Source organism: Solanum lycopersicum, chromosome 8, assembly GCF_036512215.1.
Source record: "Solanum lycopersicum chromosome 8, SLM_r2.1".
NCBI lineage: Eukaryota > Viridiplantae > Streptophyta > Magnoliopsida > Solanales > Solanaceae > Solanum > Solanum lycopersicum.
In genome coordinates, this window is record NC_090807.1 from 50,238,682 (window position 1) to 50,259,212 (window position 20,531).

Consider the following 20,531-nt stretch of genomic DNA (forward strand, 5'->3'; position numbering starts at 1 on the left):
AAGGGGAAAAAATATTCCTAATTATTTTGAATCTCGTAAGTTTATGTTAATAACAATTATCATCAATGAATTCAAAATTAATGAATACGCATTTATCCTCTCTTTTTTTCAAAATCAATTTATTTTCCTTTTTATCTTTTTATTTTTTTCAAAATGGATTTTTATAATTACTAAAATCTTTTTTTTATCATATTACAACTTGAAATTTTTATTGTTACAACTTAAAATTTTTATTCTACTGCTATAACTTAAAAATATTAATATAATAAATGTCATTTATAAAATTTTCACCAAACTTAATTCACAATAGGAGATTATGAAATCTCACCTTGTTGTGTTTGAATATGACTTTACTATTATTACATTTTGAGTAGATAGTTGATAAATATTATGACATATTTGGCGATATTAGGTTGGCTATGTTGTTGATTTTTCAAGAGAGTAATTTTCTGGATAGCCCCAAAATTAAGAATAATTGATCCGATTCTTTGTAAATTTTCATTAAGCCTTACCTTTTAAATTCTATTCCTAAGCACTCATCAGGGTCTTAAATTAGTATAAATGCTACTCATTTGATTTATGATTTCATGCTTACAAAAAAATGAAATGTGTAACAACTTCAGTTTCACAATACAAACAATCAAATATTATAATCATTAAATTCAAAGTTATAATGTAAAATGAAATTAACCACGAAAATTATTGTAGAAAATAAATAGAAGGGGGATGAGAAACATAGATTTAAAGAAAGGGGATGAGAGGACTAGACAGTTTTCTCAACAATTTGCATAATTCCTAAATTACATTCCACTAACCTTTTTGATGGAAGTGTTCTCCCACCCGCTTTTCATTTCAGATTCCAAATTAACTGACTCTATTGCTTGTTCTCGATCCAATAACACTTGTCAGCCCAATTCACATTGGGCTGGACTTAGTTCATAATAAAATAACTTAATATTTTTATTGGGAAAATACCTAAGTACCCCCTCAACCTATGCCCGAAATTTCAGAGACACACTTATACTATATAGTAAGGTCCTATTACCCCCCTGAACTTATTTTATATGTAATTTTCTACCCCTTTTTAGCCTACGTGGCACTAGTTTGAAAAAAAAGTCAACCATCGTTGAGCCCACAAGATAGTGCCACGTAAGCTAAAAAGGGGTAAAAAGTTACTAATAAAATAAGTTCATGGGGGGAATAGGACCTTAGTATAGTATAAGTGTGTCTCTGAGATTTCGGACATAGGTTGAGGGGGTACTTGGGCATTATCCTTATTTTATTCAACAATTACGTATTTTTCTTATTTATAAATGCATATTAGGTTGATTTGTTTGGTTAGAATTAAGACATTGAATGTCAATTTGTCTCACTAAGAATATGGGACGTGACAAATTGAATTTTATTGAATTGTTTGTCGTAAATTAAAATAAATAGATCTTAGTAATTAAGTAATCAAAATATTTTACCTAATTCTTAAGATTTTATTCCTTTTATTTGGTTATATATATTTTAAAAATATATATCATCAAATATTGTGATTGATAGGTAAGTATTCCTGTATTTTTAATTAGAGGCTTCGATTTGAATTCTGAAAATATAATTGTTATTGGTTAAGCACATTTTTCTTCAAAGTAAGTTTTTCAATATAACCATCAAGAATTAAAAGAATTGTGGTAAAGTAATAAGTATTCTTTCATCCTTAATCAAGAAGGTCCTAGGTCAAGTCCCCTTGGGTGCGGGGTCGCCTTTTTTAGGGAGCCCGTTACCCTCAATGTAGGACTTCCCGACGCGAATTCAAATTTAGTCAGGCTCCAATATAGATACCGAACACCAAATGAAAATAAAAAAAAATCATATAAATGTAAATTAATTGAGCCATAAAATTAATATCAAATATCGAAAAATAGATTTAATTTTTTTTATCCTTCATGTACAAGAGAGTGATTTTCACTTGTTTCTAGATAATGACTGTCATATTTAAACACTCCCTCTATTCCATATTAGTTAATCATCATACTAAATATAGTTATTTTATATTAGTTATCACCTTACTAAATTAAGAAATCATTATTTATTACTTTTTATATTATCCTTGTAATGTATTCTTTTTAAAAGTGTTTACATTTATTTGTAAAAAAATTTTAAAAAAATATTTAAGGGGTGAATTACTGAAATTGTTTTATTATATTTGAAGCATTATATAAAATAAAAAACTATAAACTAATATGAAATGAAAGAAAATATCAGTTTGAGGTGAAATTTAGGAGCACAAGAAATTGGTTGAGAGTAAATCATGGAGAGAGAGAAGTTAAAGACACAAATCTAATAAAATCTTATCTTAAGGTAATGAGATGTGGATTTGAATAAGCCTATTATAGCTAGCTAGTCCTTGCTCATTAACATATCAACATTTTTTGACTCTTGACTTCCAATTCATTTTTTATTTCTTTGTAAGGGAGAAATTGATTTTATTTTAGTTTTGTAAATTATAAATATTTTCTTTATTTTATATTAATGGTTCACGTTTTACTGTGATTGTCAATAAAATGATAGTTTTACTAATTTAACCCTTAAAAAACCTTTTTAAAACTTTACAAACCTGTTTATATATATAAAAAAAAACTAATTATAAAGGTGTAATGTGAAAAAATTAATTAATTGTACCTAAATTTTATAAATGAGTAACTAATTTGGAATAACTATTTATAATAAGGTGGAACACTAAGATGACATAAAAAAAATTAAAATCAATTATTTTTAATAATGTGAATCACTAATATGGAGTGGCGAGAATACCAAAAATCATATAAAGATTTTTTGTTATTATTACTTAGTTTTGATCTGGTCACTTGAACTGGATGTCATTAGCATTTGTGCTAATTAGATAATTTGAATCAAAATTGAATTGTTACTGAAATAAGGAGATCAAAAACCAAATTACTGAAATTGTGATTCAGTAACAATTTCCAAAATAAACGAAGTGAGTAATATGAATTGATATTTACTTGTTGTCTTTAACGTAAGTTAATTTGCAGAAATATTTCTTTGAACAAAAAGTCAAAACTTCAGTTAAAATGGTAACGAAATTATTGGTTGAGCTATAAACTATAGGGATTAGGTTTATCCTTAAAAATAAATAGCTGTAAAGCTGACTAGATTCATATCCTGCTTTGGATTAACCAATGAATTTACATGTCATAATGACATTGCTTAGTGGCTACCATTAATTATGGATTTCAAATTAATTTTATTTCTTTTTCTAACAAAGGACAACGAGTGGATTAGGATTCAAGATAAGACCTACCCTTTCTTTTTATGTATAAAATATAAATCCATACCCCATTATTCAACTCAATCTTTTGTTACTTAATTATTTTGTTTTTATCTTTTCATCATTTTATATAATGATAATGATAACTCATCATCTTATATCTCGTTGTTGTTTCCAAGATCCAAGAATTCTCCTATGGTGAAGATTTGTTTTTCTTTCTAGCCTTTTCTTTGAAAAACCATTTCTTGGTTTTGAATTTTAATTTTGATTGCAAGCATAAGGGAAAACAACAATAAAAATGTCTGTAAGTATGATTATGGATAAAAGGGAGGTTGAAGGTTCATGTGGATTTATGGATGCATTATCATGTAATCCACAAGAGGCATTTTTTGGTGGTAATAAACAAGTGTATATTAATGAGGAGAAGGCATGCACTTGTAGTTCTTCATCATCTATTGGAGAAAATAGTGATACTATATCACATGAAGAATCAATGGATGATGATCCTCAAGAAGTTGAAAGTCCTTTCTCTTCCATCCAACCTCTACACCAAGTTCTACCAATTAGGTATTTTTTTCTTTTGAATTCCGCGTATATTTTATCCTATCCTGACTTCATTTCATTGGATATGTTAGTATTTTTGTGTAGGCATGAATTGAATTGTTTATCCTGTTTGCAGAAAGGGTATGTCAAGATTCTATAATGGAAAGTCAAAATCATTCACAAGTTTAAGAGAAGCTTCAACTTCATCTTCTGTGAAAGAATTAGCAAAGCCAGAAAATGTTTCCTATATCAACAAGAAAAGGAGAAACATATTGGCATGTCGTTTACCTAACAACAAGAACCACACTGGCATCTCAAAGAAGAAACATATTGGCATATTGGCTATGAATTCTGGTCTTTGTGACAACTCAACAAGTTGGAGATCATTTTCCTTGGCTGATTTACAATTTGTTTCTGTTACTACAACTCCTACTATATTACAACAAGCTGAAAAGAAACCAACTAATTGAGCATTTTGATGAATAACTTGTTCTTCTCTTCATTTAGCAAAAAGGATTCTTGTTGTCCTTTTAGCAATGTACCAACACATTCTTTTTTTGTGACTAGGTATGCTTACAGCCTCTCAACTAGTTAACCTATCTAGAGGCTATGAATGTTGTTTTCACTAACATGTACTGCCAATGTTAACAAGTCAGCAAAAAAATAAAAACCAAAGATAGTTTTCTTCTTTTATTAGCAGAATCTAGAGATTAGCAACCATATTATGTTCCACGAAATAAATGCATGACAATAGATGATCAAACATCTAACTAAAATCATTAATCTTGAAATTTGTTAACACTTCAAATTTCAGCAAAATTGAATTGAAAGATTTTTGGATGGATGTCAGAAACAGGTTTGAATATTTGCTACAACATGAAAGATTTTCGATAAGTTTCCACATTAAAAGGGGTATTCACATTAAATATATCATCAAGCCTACAGTTAGTATATGAAATGGAGATGGGACTACATTTCTAACAGGGCAAGTGCCTTCAAAACTTCTAAGATGGGGGAAGCATGCAACAATGAAGTAACCAACATGACAAATATACAGAGCTCAACAGAGCCGGCATTCCCAAAAAAATAAGGAAGCCTTTCCAGTAACCTACGCCTAGTGCTGTACATATTCTACTCTAGATCTAGACTGCCGTGTAAACAAACTGAAGGGATTTTTTTGGGGGGGGGACAACTTGACCTGCATTGCTGGGAATCAGTTAGCCATCTTGAGACGCAGTTTTCCCCAGACAAGAATAGGTAGATGTTGCACATTGCGAGTGGAGACTGGAGTTGTACAAGACGAGAATATTCCAAACACGCACATAAAAAGTTTACTTTGTGTGCTGTATCATAAGCAATGCTGATGGATATTCAGATAGGAACTTTGGCAGCTCCATAAGTGAAGGATCTAACTCCGGAAGTGCCATATATATGTCTTCTGTTAAAAACGGAATACTGCAAGCAGCACGACATATTGTTTTAGAAAATAGGTAACAGTAAGCAGCAAGAAATAATTACTGAAGGCAGCCAGGAAATGAATTCTCCATACACCAAGCAACTGATATGAAATCTGCACCTTACGGACTCATTAAATAAGAAAAAATGTTTGATCAATGTCAACAAAACGGAATTTGCGGAATTGATGGGGCTGTAATCTGATTACTATGCAATGCTTGAATATTTAGTATGCTAAACTAAATGTTTTCAAGCATTTATGAAATTGGGACAAGCTGCCATATAGAAAAGAAATCATTTATTGCTATATCTCAAGGATACCAACAGCACTGAACAGTACGACAATCTAGTATTTAACCTTGACAGTATAACTAGATATTTAGACAAATACAAACGTAAGAAATGCTGGGATAGAAGTACAGCAAGCTTTTACCTCAGATCATCATCCAACAAAAATGAGTTAGATGTTAGATTCTGAGAATCCTTGTTTAAAATCTCCCTCATCTGTGCGACAACCTACAGAATAAACAGTCATATGCCTATGAACAAAAACATACCGAGAAAACAGACTTGGGAGAAATGCATCAGAACACTTACTTCGTTTGACACACTTTGAGTTCCATACTTGTCATCCCAATACATGGTACTAATTCGATAAATTTGTCGGGTTGTCAATGCCTGTCCAAGATGACGAATTTAAGGACATTCAGTCAGCAAAGAAGATTGACATCTCAATGACATTTTGGGGTTTATTTCTTACCGGGCAAAGGTCCTGTCTTATCTCTTCCAAAGATTTCTTCCTCTTTTGATGTATTACCTAGATAGTCACAGCGAATAAAACTTATAGCTCACAGTAAGACTTTCAGATATCAAAGAGCTATTTAGCAAGGATATGGCTTCTACCAGAAATCCAACAGCTTGTCTGATATAGTTTAGTTCATGCCAAGATGTACCTGCAAACTACACTCAGCACCCATGTAGTTCTTTCTCAGTTCAACATCTAAATTGGAGAACACAGGAGAAAAAACTATCTTTCTTAATACCTCTTCTTTCGCATTGACTATCCATTTTTCTAGTTCTGCCAAACCAGACTTCACATATTCTCCATTTGAAAATGTGCAACACTCTCGTCGGAGTAAAAGACTGACAGATTTTAAGACCAAAGAATCGTAAGCTTTATTTTCACACAAGAGAAAGGACAAGAATTAAGAAAAAAAAAGACATTTGTAAGATCATAATACCTGTTAAAAAGCGATATATTGATGAAGGAGAAAACTTGGGTAGTCAGCTTGCGGATGAAAAATGAAGGCACCTGGAAATTCATGAATACAGTTCATATACCATGATTCGATAAGAGAAGAAAAATTAGAAGTTTGAAGTAACAAGGAAGAAACTAGAAAAAGAAGACATCCTCCTATCACCACACTAATGTTTTGTAGTTCATTATCAATTATGTATGTGCAAGTGTCATAAGAACATAATACAAGCTTGCCTCTAGGTCTTTGATCTAGTGATAAGAGTGCACCTTGTCATGTGTGGGTTAGGCATGTCTCACAGGTTCAACCACAGCCAAAAACCTGGTATGTGAGTGGAGAAAGATAGAGGTGGTCCCTTATCCACCGAGTTTTGAACCATGCGCACAGGTTCTTGGAGATTTTTCAGTTACAAAAAAAAACATAATATGGGCTTTTTCAAAGCAACACTGACAAAATTAAATATCACCTCTCATAGGATGTTTTGGAGGCTATTAAGCTTATAAAATAGAAGAAAAGGAAAAATGAAAAAGGAGTAACTGATTCATCATTAAGGTGATCAGAAATCCTCAGGCAGCACTGATATAGACCTGAGGCAAGCCGAAATTAGGCATATGCACATGCAAACTAATAAATCACTAAAAGTGATCATTGTGTATCCTCATGAAACACTGAGATAAAGATCAGAAGCAGCATGCACACATTGCTAACTAAATAACCTGACCACAGATATCTGATACTACGATACATGTGAAACATGGCATTTGCAGAATGGCATTTTACACAAGGATCTACCCTCTCAATTTGATAAGTTAACTGGCAACTTTATTTAGCCAACAATCTAGTCCTGTGGAGAACCATATGAATATCCTCATGAGAAGGGAGAAATAACTAAGTGAAAAAGACCCTCCTCCTCCAACACCAAGGAAGCACCACAGTGGAAATCGCCTCTTGTGTAGAGGTTTGGGGATAAAGTTGTTGATATCCAGGGGAAAAAAGGACAAAAAGAAACTTACGGATTTCCTCATTGCTGAGTTGTCACCAGCATTTTAGACTCTGAAATCTCACCATTAACATTTGGAGCAGAGTAAAATTTTGGAATAAACAATAATTTTATTGTTGTGGGACAACGTATCGTATACTAGTAGTACAAAACAAGTAGAGAAGCTACACAAAAATTGTGGTTTCCAATGAAAGAGCCCAATCATCTACAAGAACAGGAAGTGTGTGGACGGACCAACACTAATAAAAAACTGTAAGTTATTCCACATATATACAAAGTCATTTTCCACCATTTGAAAAGCTCTTATTCATCTCTGAAAGAATCCAACATGAGAGCTAATAAGGGTACATCCCATGCCCTGCATCATCTTCTTCTTTTTACAGAAGTCCAAATGTGTCGCACGTCCTTGGTGAAGCATAATATATATTTTTCAAATCGTACCATACCAGATGATTCCTACTAATGCATCTGACAGTTAACAGCAGACTGCTCTACAACTTTACCTTGCTCAAAAAAAAAAAAAAAAAAAAAACAGCAGACTGCGCTACAACTGAGCTACTGAGGAACAGCAAACTTAATGTTGGAAGTTGACTCTTGTTCTTTGGATCAACCTATGACCGAATGGAAATGAGTTTGTCACTCTTTTTCACACACTACCAAATAGCATTTCCCAAAATGGAATATTTTACTACCCCATTTGTCCCAACTTAAATGACTCATTTTCCTTTACATTTCTATATTTAGTAACACGTTAACTTTAAAATCACCCTTAATGAAATGATCTATAGCCACACAAACATCTATGACTTATTTTATAGCACAAGTTTCAAAACAGCAGACTGCGCTACACTATAACTTGTGACGAAGGGAGTAGTACATACTCCATTTGACCCACAACTAGAGTGTCATACTTGTTAAAATTATTCACAGGGAAACTAACTCTTATAGCCTTCTATTTTAATCATCATTCTTGTTAGAACAGGAATAGGTTTATACAATCCTATTGAAATAGGAATAGGTTTATACAATTCTATTAGAATAGGAATAGATTTATACAATCCTATTAGAATAGGAATATGTTTATATAGTCCAATTAGAATAGGAATAGGAATACTAAATAGTGTCCTACTTGATAAAGGATTGTATTCTATGGTCTATAAATAGGGTCGTGTAATAATGTAGACACAACAACAATTCAATAATATTCTTTTCCTATATTTCTCACAATTCTTACAGACATGCTGTGCTAGAAAGTTCTAATTTTCCAAAAAAAAAGAAATCCTTAGTTTTGGATTTCTATTTAGAAAGAACAAAATACAACTAGCATCTTAACTTTTGTGCCCACTAATAGAGAACTCACATTGCAAATGAAGAGTACACATAAACGTTTAATGGGCTCCATTTTACACATCCACAATCTTAAAAGCCAAAAACTAACCACTAGCCTACACTTGGAACAACCACAATAATGAAAATCACAAACTTAAGCCTCCAACTAACCAGACTATTCAGGACCCAATTTTTTTCCAAGATATGACAAACCCCAAAGCCACCCAAAACTTGAATCACGAACTTCATGTTAGAGGTTGAGGACCCCTTCCACTAGGCTATCTCTCCTTTGTCATTATTCACAACCAAAATAGTCATCTCAAAAAAAATTAAAAAATAAACACTTGAGGGAAAAAAACAGATGTTGCAATAGAAATAAGTACAAGTAGTTTATTCTAGGCTAGTTAACAGTAAACAACATAAATGTAATGACAACAGAAAGAAGTTTGCACCATTAAAATGCAACAACAAACTCTGCATATGAAAATTGCATCAAAGAAATTCTTCGTCAATGCAACCTCAAATGAAGGCGGACAGAAACATACAGCCAAGACGATGAGAATTATATGCATACATGATTTCCGCGTAAGCGACTCAAGAAAGAATCCAGGAACTTGATGATGCTATCCCATTGACTGCTTGGTGCCTGCTGAGGAATACCACCAGGTGATCTCGTTGATTTCCCTCCATGCACCCGCTGGATTTTTGGTGCCTTCACACGTGATCACAAATATGAAAAATTAAACTTGCAGCGGTGAAAAAGGTAGCTTATCTGGAGATGCAAATATCATGCTTAACTACAGGAAGAACATGAAACCATCAACGTTTAGAAATTTCACAATTTAGTAGCAAATGCCTACTTATAAATTCAACAGTTACCCATATACTAAAGGCCAATCAAGTATCAGTGAAAATCATCTTCACCCCAAACAAGTTTGTTGGGATTGACAATGACTCTATATCAAGTTCGCACTCTCTACGCCCATTTACACACTTCTTTTCAATAATAATAATAAAAATTATTATGTAAACTTTCTTGAATTTTGATTGACCCATTTTGATTTCTAGATCTATTCAAATATTTCACATATAGAATCTATAGTTTTTTTATCAACTTTCTTATGCAAGAGAAACTTACATAAATATACTATAAATCAAATATATTTACCATTTATAACAATAACATTTTTTTCACTTGATCACTTTTAATATATTTATAATGTACTTTTAATTCATATTACAAAAATCAATTTATCATTCATATATAATACAAGTTTTATTGATGGATGATACATTTATTACACATTTTAATACAATGTGTCAACTTCCTACCGAACAAGCATAATATATTTTTTAAAACAGTTATAATACATATATATTACATACTTAATTCACTTTTAATACATATTGCAAATTTAACATGGTACTGCTATAAATGGTAATAAAAAAAAGTATCGCTAAGATCCGTAATTATTTATTAAAAGGCACCCATCGAAGTAATATTTTCTAAAAAAATTACATATTTTTAGAGAGTTAATATATCAAGAAAAACTATTTAAAATATAAATTATATATTGACCAATAAAAAAGGTCATGTATAGGACTTCAAAAAGATTCAGTTTTTTTTTCTTTTTTCATGCATACACTCACTCTCTGCCACGTCATCCCTTAGGGGGTGTTTAAATCCCTTGAAAAATGTTAAGGGGGTATTTAAATGCCCCTATAGTTTTAAGGGTTAAAGTAAGTTTTGCTGGCAAGTTTAGGGGGATTTTATGTGTTCTCTTTTTAATACACCAAATCAACCACTACATAAGAAATAATCTCAAGACAACTAATGCAAGCATTACTAATACACCATACTTATGTATGGTATTATTTGGTACAATGTTTAGTTGGAATAACTAATACATGGATTAGGTATACATCCTACATGGAGGATTATGGGATGTATTACTAACACCTTCCATTTGGAGGTATTAGTAATACATAGGATTTAATACCATGGGATAAGTTTATGTAAAGACAAATATATCCCTCAAATCATTTTATTTATTTTCTTGATTTTATGTTTTATATTGTACTAGTAAATTTATTTAAATAAATTAGCTTACAGACTAATTAGAGTGTTCTTTGTTACTAAATAAATCAAATACAATATTTGAAATGTGAGTTGTTTACTAATATAAAAGGCAAATATATCACCACATTAAGTTTATGATATATACATGGTTTTCTAATTATTTGTATTTTGAACAATTTATATAATTGCATACATATTAAAACTACAACTTACAATTTTTATGTGTAAATGTAGATGGTTTATTCAATCTTACTATTGTTTACCGTCTTTCTTTTTAAAAGTAGATGGTTTATTTTTTATAAAAACTGAAAGTTGTCATTTTGTGAGTGACTATATTCTAGATAACAATATATTTATCCTCAAATAATTCAAATGAAGAAATAGCAAACATGACAACAAAATTGTTCTTCTTAGCTAGTTAGAAGACCATAAAAATAATATTGTCTAGCAACTATCTATCTTGACCCAATTACATAATAATTCAAGGGTATAATCGGAAAGAATCTTTTTATAGAGTTTTAATCCAATCATAAGATGAGGTGGGAAACAATAAACCGAACACTTGATTAAAATAAACCCTACATTACTAATCCCTGTATTGTTAATTTCTGCATCACTAATCCATGCGTTATTCGTCTTTATACCAAACGACCCCTAAGTGTCATAACAATAAAAAACTAAGCCTTAATCTCAACTAGTTGGTATCAAGATATCACCCTTTTTTAACAAGGTAAATAATTTTATTAGTGTAGGAAAAGTGCTCTCGTATACAAACCGCATACGAAAAAGTAGAGAACCTACACAATAATATGGTACTATACAAATGTCACCCAATCTCCAATACAGACACGATTTTAACATGCACACCGAAGAATAACTAAAGATAAGAGGTTATTCCTCAAATGTACAAAATCACTTTTTTAAATCCTTTAAAAGCTGATTTCTCTCATTTCATAATACCTATGAGATGGCTAATGGAGTATAGTCTCATGACATGCCTCTTCTCTTCCTTCCAGCGATCCATCTATGCAACACGTTTTCATTATACATGGCATCACCCTTTATACCTTGAACAAACCATCAAAGCATGAAGAATACAATGTAACAAGACATAGTTGGTTTAACCTATATGGACCCTTTGTTTTTATTGTCTCATGCCGCTTAATTGAATGTGTATTCATCCAAGGATATGCAGTTTTGGCTAAATACATTGACAACCCCTTAAATTTGTCAGTAAATTTCATTTAGACGCTCGAATTACAACTTGTTCCAATTGAGCACCTGAATATGATAAAGTATTCCTATTACACACTTAGGAAACACTTTTACGCATATTCTCAAGGGCTCCTTATGTAGGTAAGTGAACCACTTAGAATATGTCACCCCCTTTTAATATGTATTAATCTCAATAAGTTGTAAAATCTTAGGCATATTGCAATTTACCCTGATGCGTATTATTAAATGAGACTATATGATAAGCTCAATTACCTAGTAAACATTTGAGAACACACGCAAGAAAAAATTCAAAACAAGAATCGAAAGAGTCAAATAGAACACTTTATCATGTGTTCAAGCACTCATGAAACAAACAACAGTTCGAGTGTCAAAATGAAATTTACTAACAAGTTTAAGGGAGTGTCAATGTATTAAGCCTCCAATTTCTACATATTATTTTAGGTCTACCCATCCCTTTGAAGTATCTTCAATCAAAATAACAATCCAAAAAGAGGAAAACAAGAAAGAATAACTTTATTTGATAAAGGACTCATTCTCCCTTCATCATCATTTACCCACGTCCTACAAATAATGATATTTTTCCACAATGAGATGTTAACTTATTTAATAACTCCAAGCAACCTAAATTAACTTCCTCCTACAAGTCCATTTACTCCTTAAATTTCATTTTGTATGGCAATATTTAACTAAACACGGAGTTTTAGAAAAATGGAAAGACGTTTGGCACTTACCACAAGTGGCATTGGCACTTGTGTTCATGATCGAGATATGACATTTCTATGACTACAAGTGTATGTCACTAAGGATAAAATGCAAAGTTTCAAGTTTAAGAGCTTTTCAGTCAAAGAAAGGTGACATTCTTTCTAAGATAGACCAAAATGGAACACCAACTTTTTTGTCAAACCCATGTAATCAAAGGCTTTTATGGGGCACGTTTTGAGGCAGGCGTATCAAAATAGCTCTGAGGTGCAAATTAAAGGCGCGTAACACTCTAGAACTTGAGGTGTAAGCTTAGTGCATAAAAGCATAAGCCTCGTGCGTAAAAACATACGCCCCCAATGTTAATTTTGATTCAATTATTTTAAAAGTATTTTTGCTATAAATCATATATTTTTTATTGTAGGTGTAATGGTATTAATATTTTATGCTATCATGTTTTTAGGTTGCACTAATTTTGTCTATATGAATATAGAACAAAGCTCTCCTAAAAGATGATACTACCATAAAAAAATAGATAATTATGCTTGAAATTGATAGGATAGAAATTTCAAAGCACTATTTTCCTAAGAAAAATTTATCCATTTTTTATCATTACACTAACACTTTTCATCCTTCTCATTCTTTAAAATATATAAGCAATAATCACTGCAAAAATTAATAGGGGTGGGAAGGAAATATTAGTTGAGGGTTAGAATTGAGAAGGACCAAAAGATTTGGAGGTAGACGATGATTTCATTTTAAAGATTATCTCGATATTAATCCAGTGTTATCAAAGGCGTGCTTAAGCACTGAAGCGAGGCTCAAAACGTGTTGAGCGCTTTGCCTCGCTTTATGTGCGCTTCAACGTCGTCATTAAGGTTCTAAGGCAAACGTGTTCTTGCCAATGAGCCTCTTATGAAGAAGTGACACTAAATAACTGATATTTCACTTTATCATAATTTTTTTTTCAATTTCTTTAGACATATATTTGTCATTCATGTTTATAATTATTAGTTTTTGACTAAACATATATATTTGTATTTTTTTCTCCCTTAGCCTTTTTTCATTAAAGCTCACACTTTATTTGCGCTTTTCGCCTTTGATAACACTTGATATTATACCCTTTGGGTTGGTCCAGTGGTTTGAGTTTTGGAATTCCATGTTGGAGGTCTCAAGTTCGAAACCCCTAGCCAGCGAAAGCAAGGGATTTATAGGTCGAGCTCGTCACACCAGGCTTGCCTAGTGCAGGTTATCTCTCCTATGTGGTTTGCGAGCTATTACATAGGAGCAGGGACTTTACCCTGTGCGCTCTCAAAGGGTAGTTGTTGCGGGTTTCTCTTGTCATAAAAAAAAAGATTATCTCGATATTATCATTTTTTGTGTTGTTCCTTTCCCAAATAATAATTGTAAACAAAAATCTATATTATTGGTCATTCATTTAAATTTATTTCAAAATTATTGAAAATTCTACTTTTTTTTATTTTCTAAGTAATAAAATTATAAAATTGATGATACATGATATATATGCCCCGTAGATCCATAGGGCTTACGTCTCATGGCTCAGGGCTTACACCTCACCCCGTGATGCACAAAACGCCTCGCCTCGTGCCCCCACCTAGTAGAATAGTGGCCTAACCTTTCACTTCAATTACTTCCTTATTTCAATAGATTATAATTTACTTATCTATACTATATTCCTATTATTCTTTTGAAGTAAGTTAATATCATTAATAAGAAGGCTTCAAGAAGATGCATAGTTAACAAAAAGGTTAGCTTGAATACAGGGGTGTCTCTTACTCATTATCACTACTTACCTCTTAATTAACCCCAAAAAAACAAGGAATTAAAGTAGTAGGTAGGTAGGCAGGTCTTCTCATGACCTAATTAACTAGTGATTGCAGAATCAGTAGATTTTAACAAAAACCAAAGCTGACTTGGGTAATGAGTTCTATAAAAGGCATTAAGTACTGAAAGACAGTGTTCAACAGCTGAATTTGATGACATGCACATGCATAGAAAACTAGTTAGAAGCAGGAAAAGCACACCTGAATGCAGAGACCCAGCAATGGGGATATTTCCTTTTTCAAATTATCACGAATCAGACCAAATATCTTCTCCACGCATGCAGTTAGTTGTTGTTTAAACAGTAAAGCTGGATATCTTGCTTCCATATGTGACATTCCATCCTCCAATCCAATCAATTTCAAGGGAGACTTTAAACTCTGAAGAGTGCGAAAATACAAAAACTCGTTTAAGTCTTCTATCATTATCCAGCAATTTAAATGATGATAAATGCAAAAGAGACAACGACATTCCAGGTTTGATAAGGATAAAGCACAATCCATTGACTGACAAATATATACACCATGCATAACTATATGTACACATACTTGGCGGGTAACTCAGTTCAGTCTATTTTAAACTTTTCTGACACCCATTACCTATAGATGTAATTACATCAACCATGATAACCCCAGAAACTACATATAGTTTCAAATGAATGCACAGTAACCTTCTCCCTTCTTCAGGGACCCCCAAGAGTAAAGGGGAAAAGAATGAGTAGATCAAGGTGGACTTAAAGGAAGACTTGTTAAAGAGGAACAAAAATCAAGTACTGAGGCCATAGACAACGAAACTTGATTGGTTGGCCACATTGATATAGTCTTTTCCAACCAGAGAAGAATATGCCATCCAAGAAGTTATAGCATAGAGTTGTGGGCAAAAAGACGTGAAACTGATGAGATCTATACAGGCTGGAATAACACTAGGCTGATAAAAAGGTACTCCAACTATGACACCAGGGATTTGCTCAAGTAGTAAGAGTGCATCATGTGATGTGTGCTTTTGGTGCACACAGGTTCAAATGAGAAAAAAGTTTGGCATGTTAAGCGGATGAGGGTAAAGTGGCAACCCCATTATCCATCGAGTTCCAAATTGTGCACAACTGATCCTTGAGGATTTCTTGGTTATCAAAAAAGAATACTCCAACTGCTGTGTGGCTTGCAATATTGTTAAATCATCCATTTTTTTATGACTGAGAAATCCATCCGAAGCCAACCCTTTGGGCGAATCAGCCTTCGAAACTCGAGGACGATATGCTCTCCTTTCTACCCTTCTCCACTTATATATTGGAGTTAGTTCGCTTGGCACAAGGCTCAAACTTATGAGCAAAGGCACAAGCCCTCTGAGATCTTTGCAGCGAGGCTAACCCCTGCGGCTCCAATTTTTACGAGTACTTAACACAATTTCATAATTTTCTTAAAATGCAAGTTAATAAAGAAACAATATAAAATATAATAGTTAAAAATAGAGGGGTGTATGTTAATTTACCTTACTACTTTATCAAAAGACTCAACTACTATCATGATCAAATATTATTGTTTGTTAGAAATAACTAATAACAACGGAACATGGTTATGCCATTACAAATACAAGGATTTGTAATTTATGACCTCTATAGCTACACAACTTACTTGGGCAACCCTCCCATTTAGTGCAGAACCACCTCCAGAACGCTGAGAAGACGTACTGAAGAAGCCATTAGCCCTCAAATTTCTTTGCAAAAGGCAGAGAAGTGCAGATGCATTAGATAACCAATATGGCAAAGTGACGTCCTCATCTCCAACCTGACACCCCAAGAAAATAGAAAGAAGAAAACCTGGTTAAAGATGAATGATACTTAGACATTAGCTAGTCTAGCACTAGTTACCATCTCTTTGAGAATTGCAATAAATTCAAAAGGGAAAAACTATGCACTCATTTAGAATAAAGCTGTCATTTGTTCAATGAGCACATTTAGTGTAATAGTTAGCAAGGTGATTATACACTAGGTTAGGAAGCCACCTGGATGTAGCTACATATTATGGTAAGAATTATCCGATGAACAAATTTGGTTCAATAATTAGCTAGGTGAAACTAGGTTAGCAAGCCAACCATGATATGCAGTTGGATATCATTGTAGTAATCATAGGCCACATGTGCAAAAAGTTATGAAAAGTTTGCGTATCTGGTTAATCACTTAAACCTCCACTGATAAGGGATGTATAGCCTTACGTAAGGACCTTAATCTCTAAACATGAGAGTTTGAGTCACACAGGTAGCAAACCAGGGAAAGAACAATTGTTGGGCTCATAGGTGGAGTACAGGGGTGGTTTACCATAACAAAATAGATTGTGTAGACCACTTCATCTAAAAATTTAAAATATAGAGATGAAGCACATTAATTTGTGGGGCCCATTTGTTTTCAAGGTCCAAGCATATTAAATTTTGTTGGTAAACAGCCAAGAGCCTAATGCAGGACCTTTTAAAGTATATGAACCACCTCTTCTAAAAGATCACGATTTTAAGGAACACTTTTGTCTATTTTAGGTCTGCAACACAATGGATATGGGACTAGGACTGTAACTCCAACACTCCAACTTCTTGGTAGGCCTTCAAGAAGTTCCACATATGTTGCTTAACCTTGCAGCAGTCAGATATGACAAACACATCAAGTCACTGTTATTTAGCACTCAATTGCTCAAGATTGCACCATGGCTTATCAAAACTTGGACAAATCAAAGATAATATCCAAAGAAATACAAGTTGGTGTAGGAATTTACTCATAAGATAGCAACTACAAGAGCAAAACAAACAAATGGTATATAATTTAATCATGTATCTTCGATAATCTGCAAAATGCACTTGCGCAAAACCTAACTAAGAACTAAATAATGAAAGAATCAAGGAGTTCGACAAAGACCAAGAAGAGTTTAAAATCCAGACATCTTTTACAACCAAGGACATTACATATATTACCTTCAGAACTTCATTGATTTCGGCAATGATAAAGTCAAAAATAGCAGTCCTCTCTGACTCAAAGGCATGCCAATGAATAAGGCACCTATAGATGACACAAGCAGCAACTGGCTTTCCATCTTTAAATCCCAAATTCTCCTTGATACACCTTGAAAGAATTTCACAGTTCTCCTGCAAGAGAGACTTCATTTTAAAGCAGCATACATTAGAGCCACCATTACTTAAACCTTTTGCACTAGTTATCCACCAAAACTACAGTTGCGGGTGGATGATAAGTAACACAAAAGGGGACTCATCACTGTTCCCTCACAAGGGAAATTCATTCTTTTATTTGTGTTGTTTAGAACTTGAAGGAAAGTAATGAGATTTCATCCTCTATAATCCTCGTCTACTACCCCAATGTTAGTATCCTTCATCACTCATGTTCCTAATTTCTGACACTTTGCACACACCTCCCCAACAGTGATAAGCAAGCAATCATAGCAAATAAGAATATCAATCATCACTAGTTGGATATGGAAAGCAACCTGCTGCCTTTCACTGGTCAACTTAGCTCTACGTGAATCAGAAAATCCTTGAGCAAGAGGCGCTATCATTTTTGTTGGGGTGGGAGATTCCTAACAAACAAAATAAGTGTGTTAGAGATCAAGGAACATAAAAATAGAACTATGTTCTTAAGCTAACACAGCAAAAAAAAAAGATACATACAAATGAAGTTTTACGATCAGCAGAGGGCAGAGCGAGTGCACCAGAGAATTTCTGCACAAAGGGGACAAAAGTTTATTAGATCTAGAGGAACGGGAAGCGAGGAAGAATTATCCACCATGGATTATACATTGCAATTTAAGAAATTACAGCTTACATCGCTAAAAGACTTGGCAAAACCTGGACGATTGCTTCTCGGAGTTGCACTCAATGCTTTCTGTCGGAGGATAAGATTTTCATCCTCTGAATTTGAGAGCTTCTCCTCCATACTAACATAGAGAAGATGCACATGTTTTTAAACAACTGGAAATCAGCCAGTTAAAAAATTGTATATGGTAGCACCGCAAGAAATGGATGTAAATAGAGACTGAAAATCTACATTCCTAAAACTTAAACAGATATCGTTTTATTTCCTAAAATATGTATAAAGTTTTACCAGTAAAAAGAGGCAGAAGACTAACTATGTGATCAGATTGCCAAACAACTCCTCTTTGATATATCTAAAATTACCTTTTTAAGTTCTGTTGGAGTTGTGAACATGTCTCTTCAACTGCTCTCAACTTGGCAATTGTGTCAGTAGACTCTTCTTTACCCTTTATTAGCTCATGCTCCAATGCAGAGTTCTTTTCCTCCAAGGCGCTCAAAGAACTCTGCAAAGCCACCAAAATAAGTATCAACGTCAAGTCTTTGGGCCTTCTTATAAGCTTCAAATTGTTAAAGAGCATCCTTTCTGCTCTAAAGAAAAACCAAGTATTTAAACCTTTAAAGTCATAGTATACCAAAACAGGCAAGTAGTCTAGAAGCAGTATTTTGTTAACTTATTTAATCAATCAACAAAAACATACCCGGTGTAATCCCACAAGAGGGGTCTAGTGAAGGTAGTGTATAAATAATGCCAAATGTCAACTAATCAGGAAACATATGATTATCTGATCTACTAGTAATTAAAGAAAAATTACTCGTGGCCATAGAAACCCTAAAAGCATCCACCCACCCAAATCCAAGTACCCCTGCCCCAGAGAAAATAACTGTGAAGAAAGAACAAATGCAAATATTTTTTCTTGATAACAAAGAAATCCTCACGGCCTATGTCACATGGTTTGAAACTTGCTGGATAATTGGCCTGTTACTACACCATTCTCCACTTATATGCTAAGCTTTTGTCTACTGCAAGGTTCGAACCTATGGCATGTGCCTAAATCCTAGTCCACACATCATGCATTGCGCTGTGGAGGTACAGGTATGGGTCGCCCAATTCCAGTTCAAATCTCTGTTCGTCCTCCAAACTGTTCACCTTAGAACTGGTTCAATTATTAACATTGTATCAATATCGTATCTTGTACTTAATTCAGATTCTTCAGGTTGAGAAAGGATAAAAAATTATGAATTGTATATGTTTGGTGATACTTGAAATCAGTTAGACCTACATGGAAATTGCTGCTACTATGTTGTAATTATTGTTATAGCTTTTGGGGTTGAATTAGGCTCAGGTTTCATATATTTGCCCATCCCAGTTTGTTGTTTACCGATATTGGGCACCCATTTAAAAGTGTTCACGATCCAGTTGAGATCTGGCTGTGCGGGGGAGTATTAAGAAGTCCCACATGGGTAAAAGGATGGGAATTTGGTCTCCTTATATGGACTTGAACAAACCTCCCCTCATGAGCTAGCTTTTGGGGTTGAGTTACGCCTAGGTGTCATATCTTTACACTTCCCATTCTAGAGAGTGACTGTGAGACTATTAGGTCAAGATGCTTTATGAAGTTCAAGTAAGAGGGGTGCTTAAAAGATGCTCTCAACATCTAGAACTAAATTTACAAAAGGGCATTAATCATCAATTTCAAAAATGAGTCTAATCAGAGTTGTGGATGCAAACAGATACAGAAAATCACACTGATATGACCTTCAGAAATATATTTTCATTTCTCAACTCGGTCACGGAAAAAGTTTCTCTTTCCAAAGCAGCTTTTTCCTTCATGTATAATTCCAGTTGTCTCTGGAGCACAGCATTCTTATTGACCTCATTGACTGCAGCCAGCTTCGCTGCATCTAACTCGAGGATTAAAGATTCTACAGTCTTGTTAAGTTTTGAAATTTCCACTGATTTAGCCTCCTCATTTGATAGCTGCATCACAATGTTCAAACAATATTTCATTC

General features: G+C 33.4%; 2 protein-coding genes across 3 annotated transcripts in view; one reads left to right on the top strand and one right to left on the bottom strand.

Moving 5' to 3' along the window:
• The first annotated feature begins 3,165 nt into the window (after positions 1-3,165).
• LOC101265566 (protein OXIDATIVE STRESS 3 LIKE 2) lies at positions 3,166-4,510 on the top strand. Its single transcript, XM_004244993.5, has 2 exons — positions 3,166-3,841; positions 3,954-4,510. Exons 1-2 carry the CDS (start codon positions 3,573-3,575, stop codon positions 4,285-4,287), a joined length of 603 nt encoding a protein of 200 aa, XP_004245041.2. The 5' UTR covers positions 3,166-3,572; the 3' UTR covers positions 4,288-4,510.
• Positions 4,511-4,712: 202 nt separating this feature from the next.
• LOC101265848 (myosin-15) overlaps positions 4,713-20,531 on the bottom strand; it is a 48,356-nt gene continuing 32,537 nt past the window's right edge. The window contains exons 23-38 of one of the 2 annotated variants that reach the window (XM_004244994.5): positions 20,278-20,499; positions 18,885-19,024; positions 18,532-18,643; positions 18,378-18,428; positions 18,197-18,286; positions 17,670-17,840; positions 16,346-16,498; positions 14,918-15,094; positions 9,432-9,569; positions 6,514-6,584; positions 6,316-6,415; positions 6,176-6,232; positions 6,033-6,089; positions 5,870-5,950; positions 5,706-5,788; positions 4,713-5,272 (exon numbers count right to left, since the gene is read on the bottom strand). In XM_004244994.5, the coding sequence (XP_004245042.1) occupies positions 5,149-5,272; positions 5,706-5,788; positions 5,870-5,950; positions 6,033-6,089; positions 6,176-6,232; positions 6,316-6,415; positions 6,514-6,584; positions 9,432-9,569; positions 14,918-15,094; positions 16,346-16,498; positions 17,670-17,840; positions 18,197-18,286; positions 18,378-18,428; positions 18,532-18,643; positions 18,885-19,024; positions 20,278-20,499 (1,827 nt within the window). In that variant the 3' untranslated portion in view covers positions 4,713-5,148. Of the gene's footprint in view, positions 5,273-5,705; positions 5,789-5,869; positions 5,951-6,032; positions 6,090-6,175; positions 6,233-6,315; positions 6,416-6,513; positions 6,585-9,431; positions 9,570-14,917; positions 15,095-16,345; positions 16,499-17,669; positions 17,853-18,196; positions 18,287-18,377; positions 18,429-18,531; positions 18,644-18,884; positions 19,025-20,277; positions 20,500-20,531 lie in introns of both variants that reach the window. The other variant, XM_010326696.4, reaches the window with a different exon arrangement.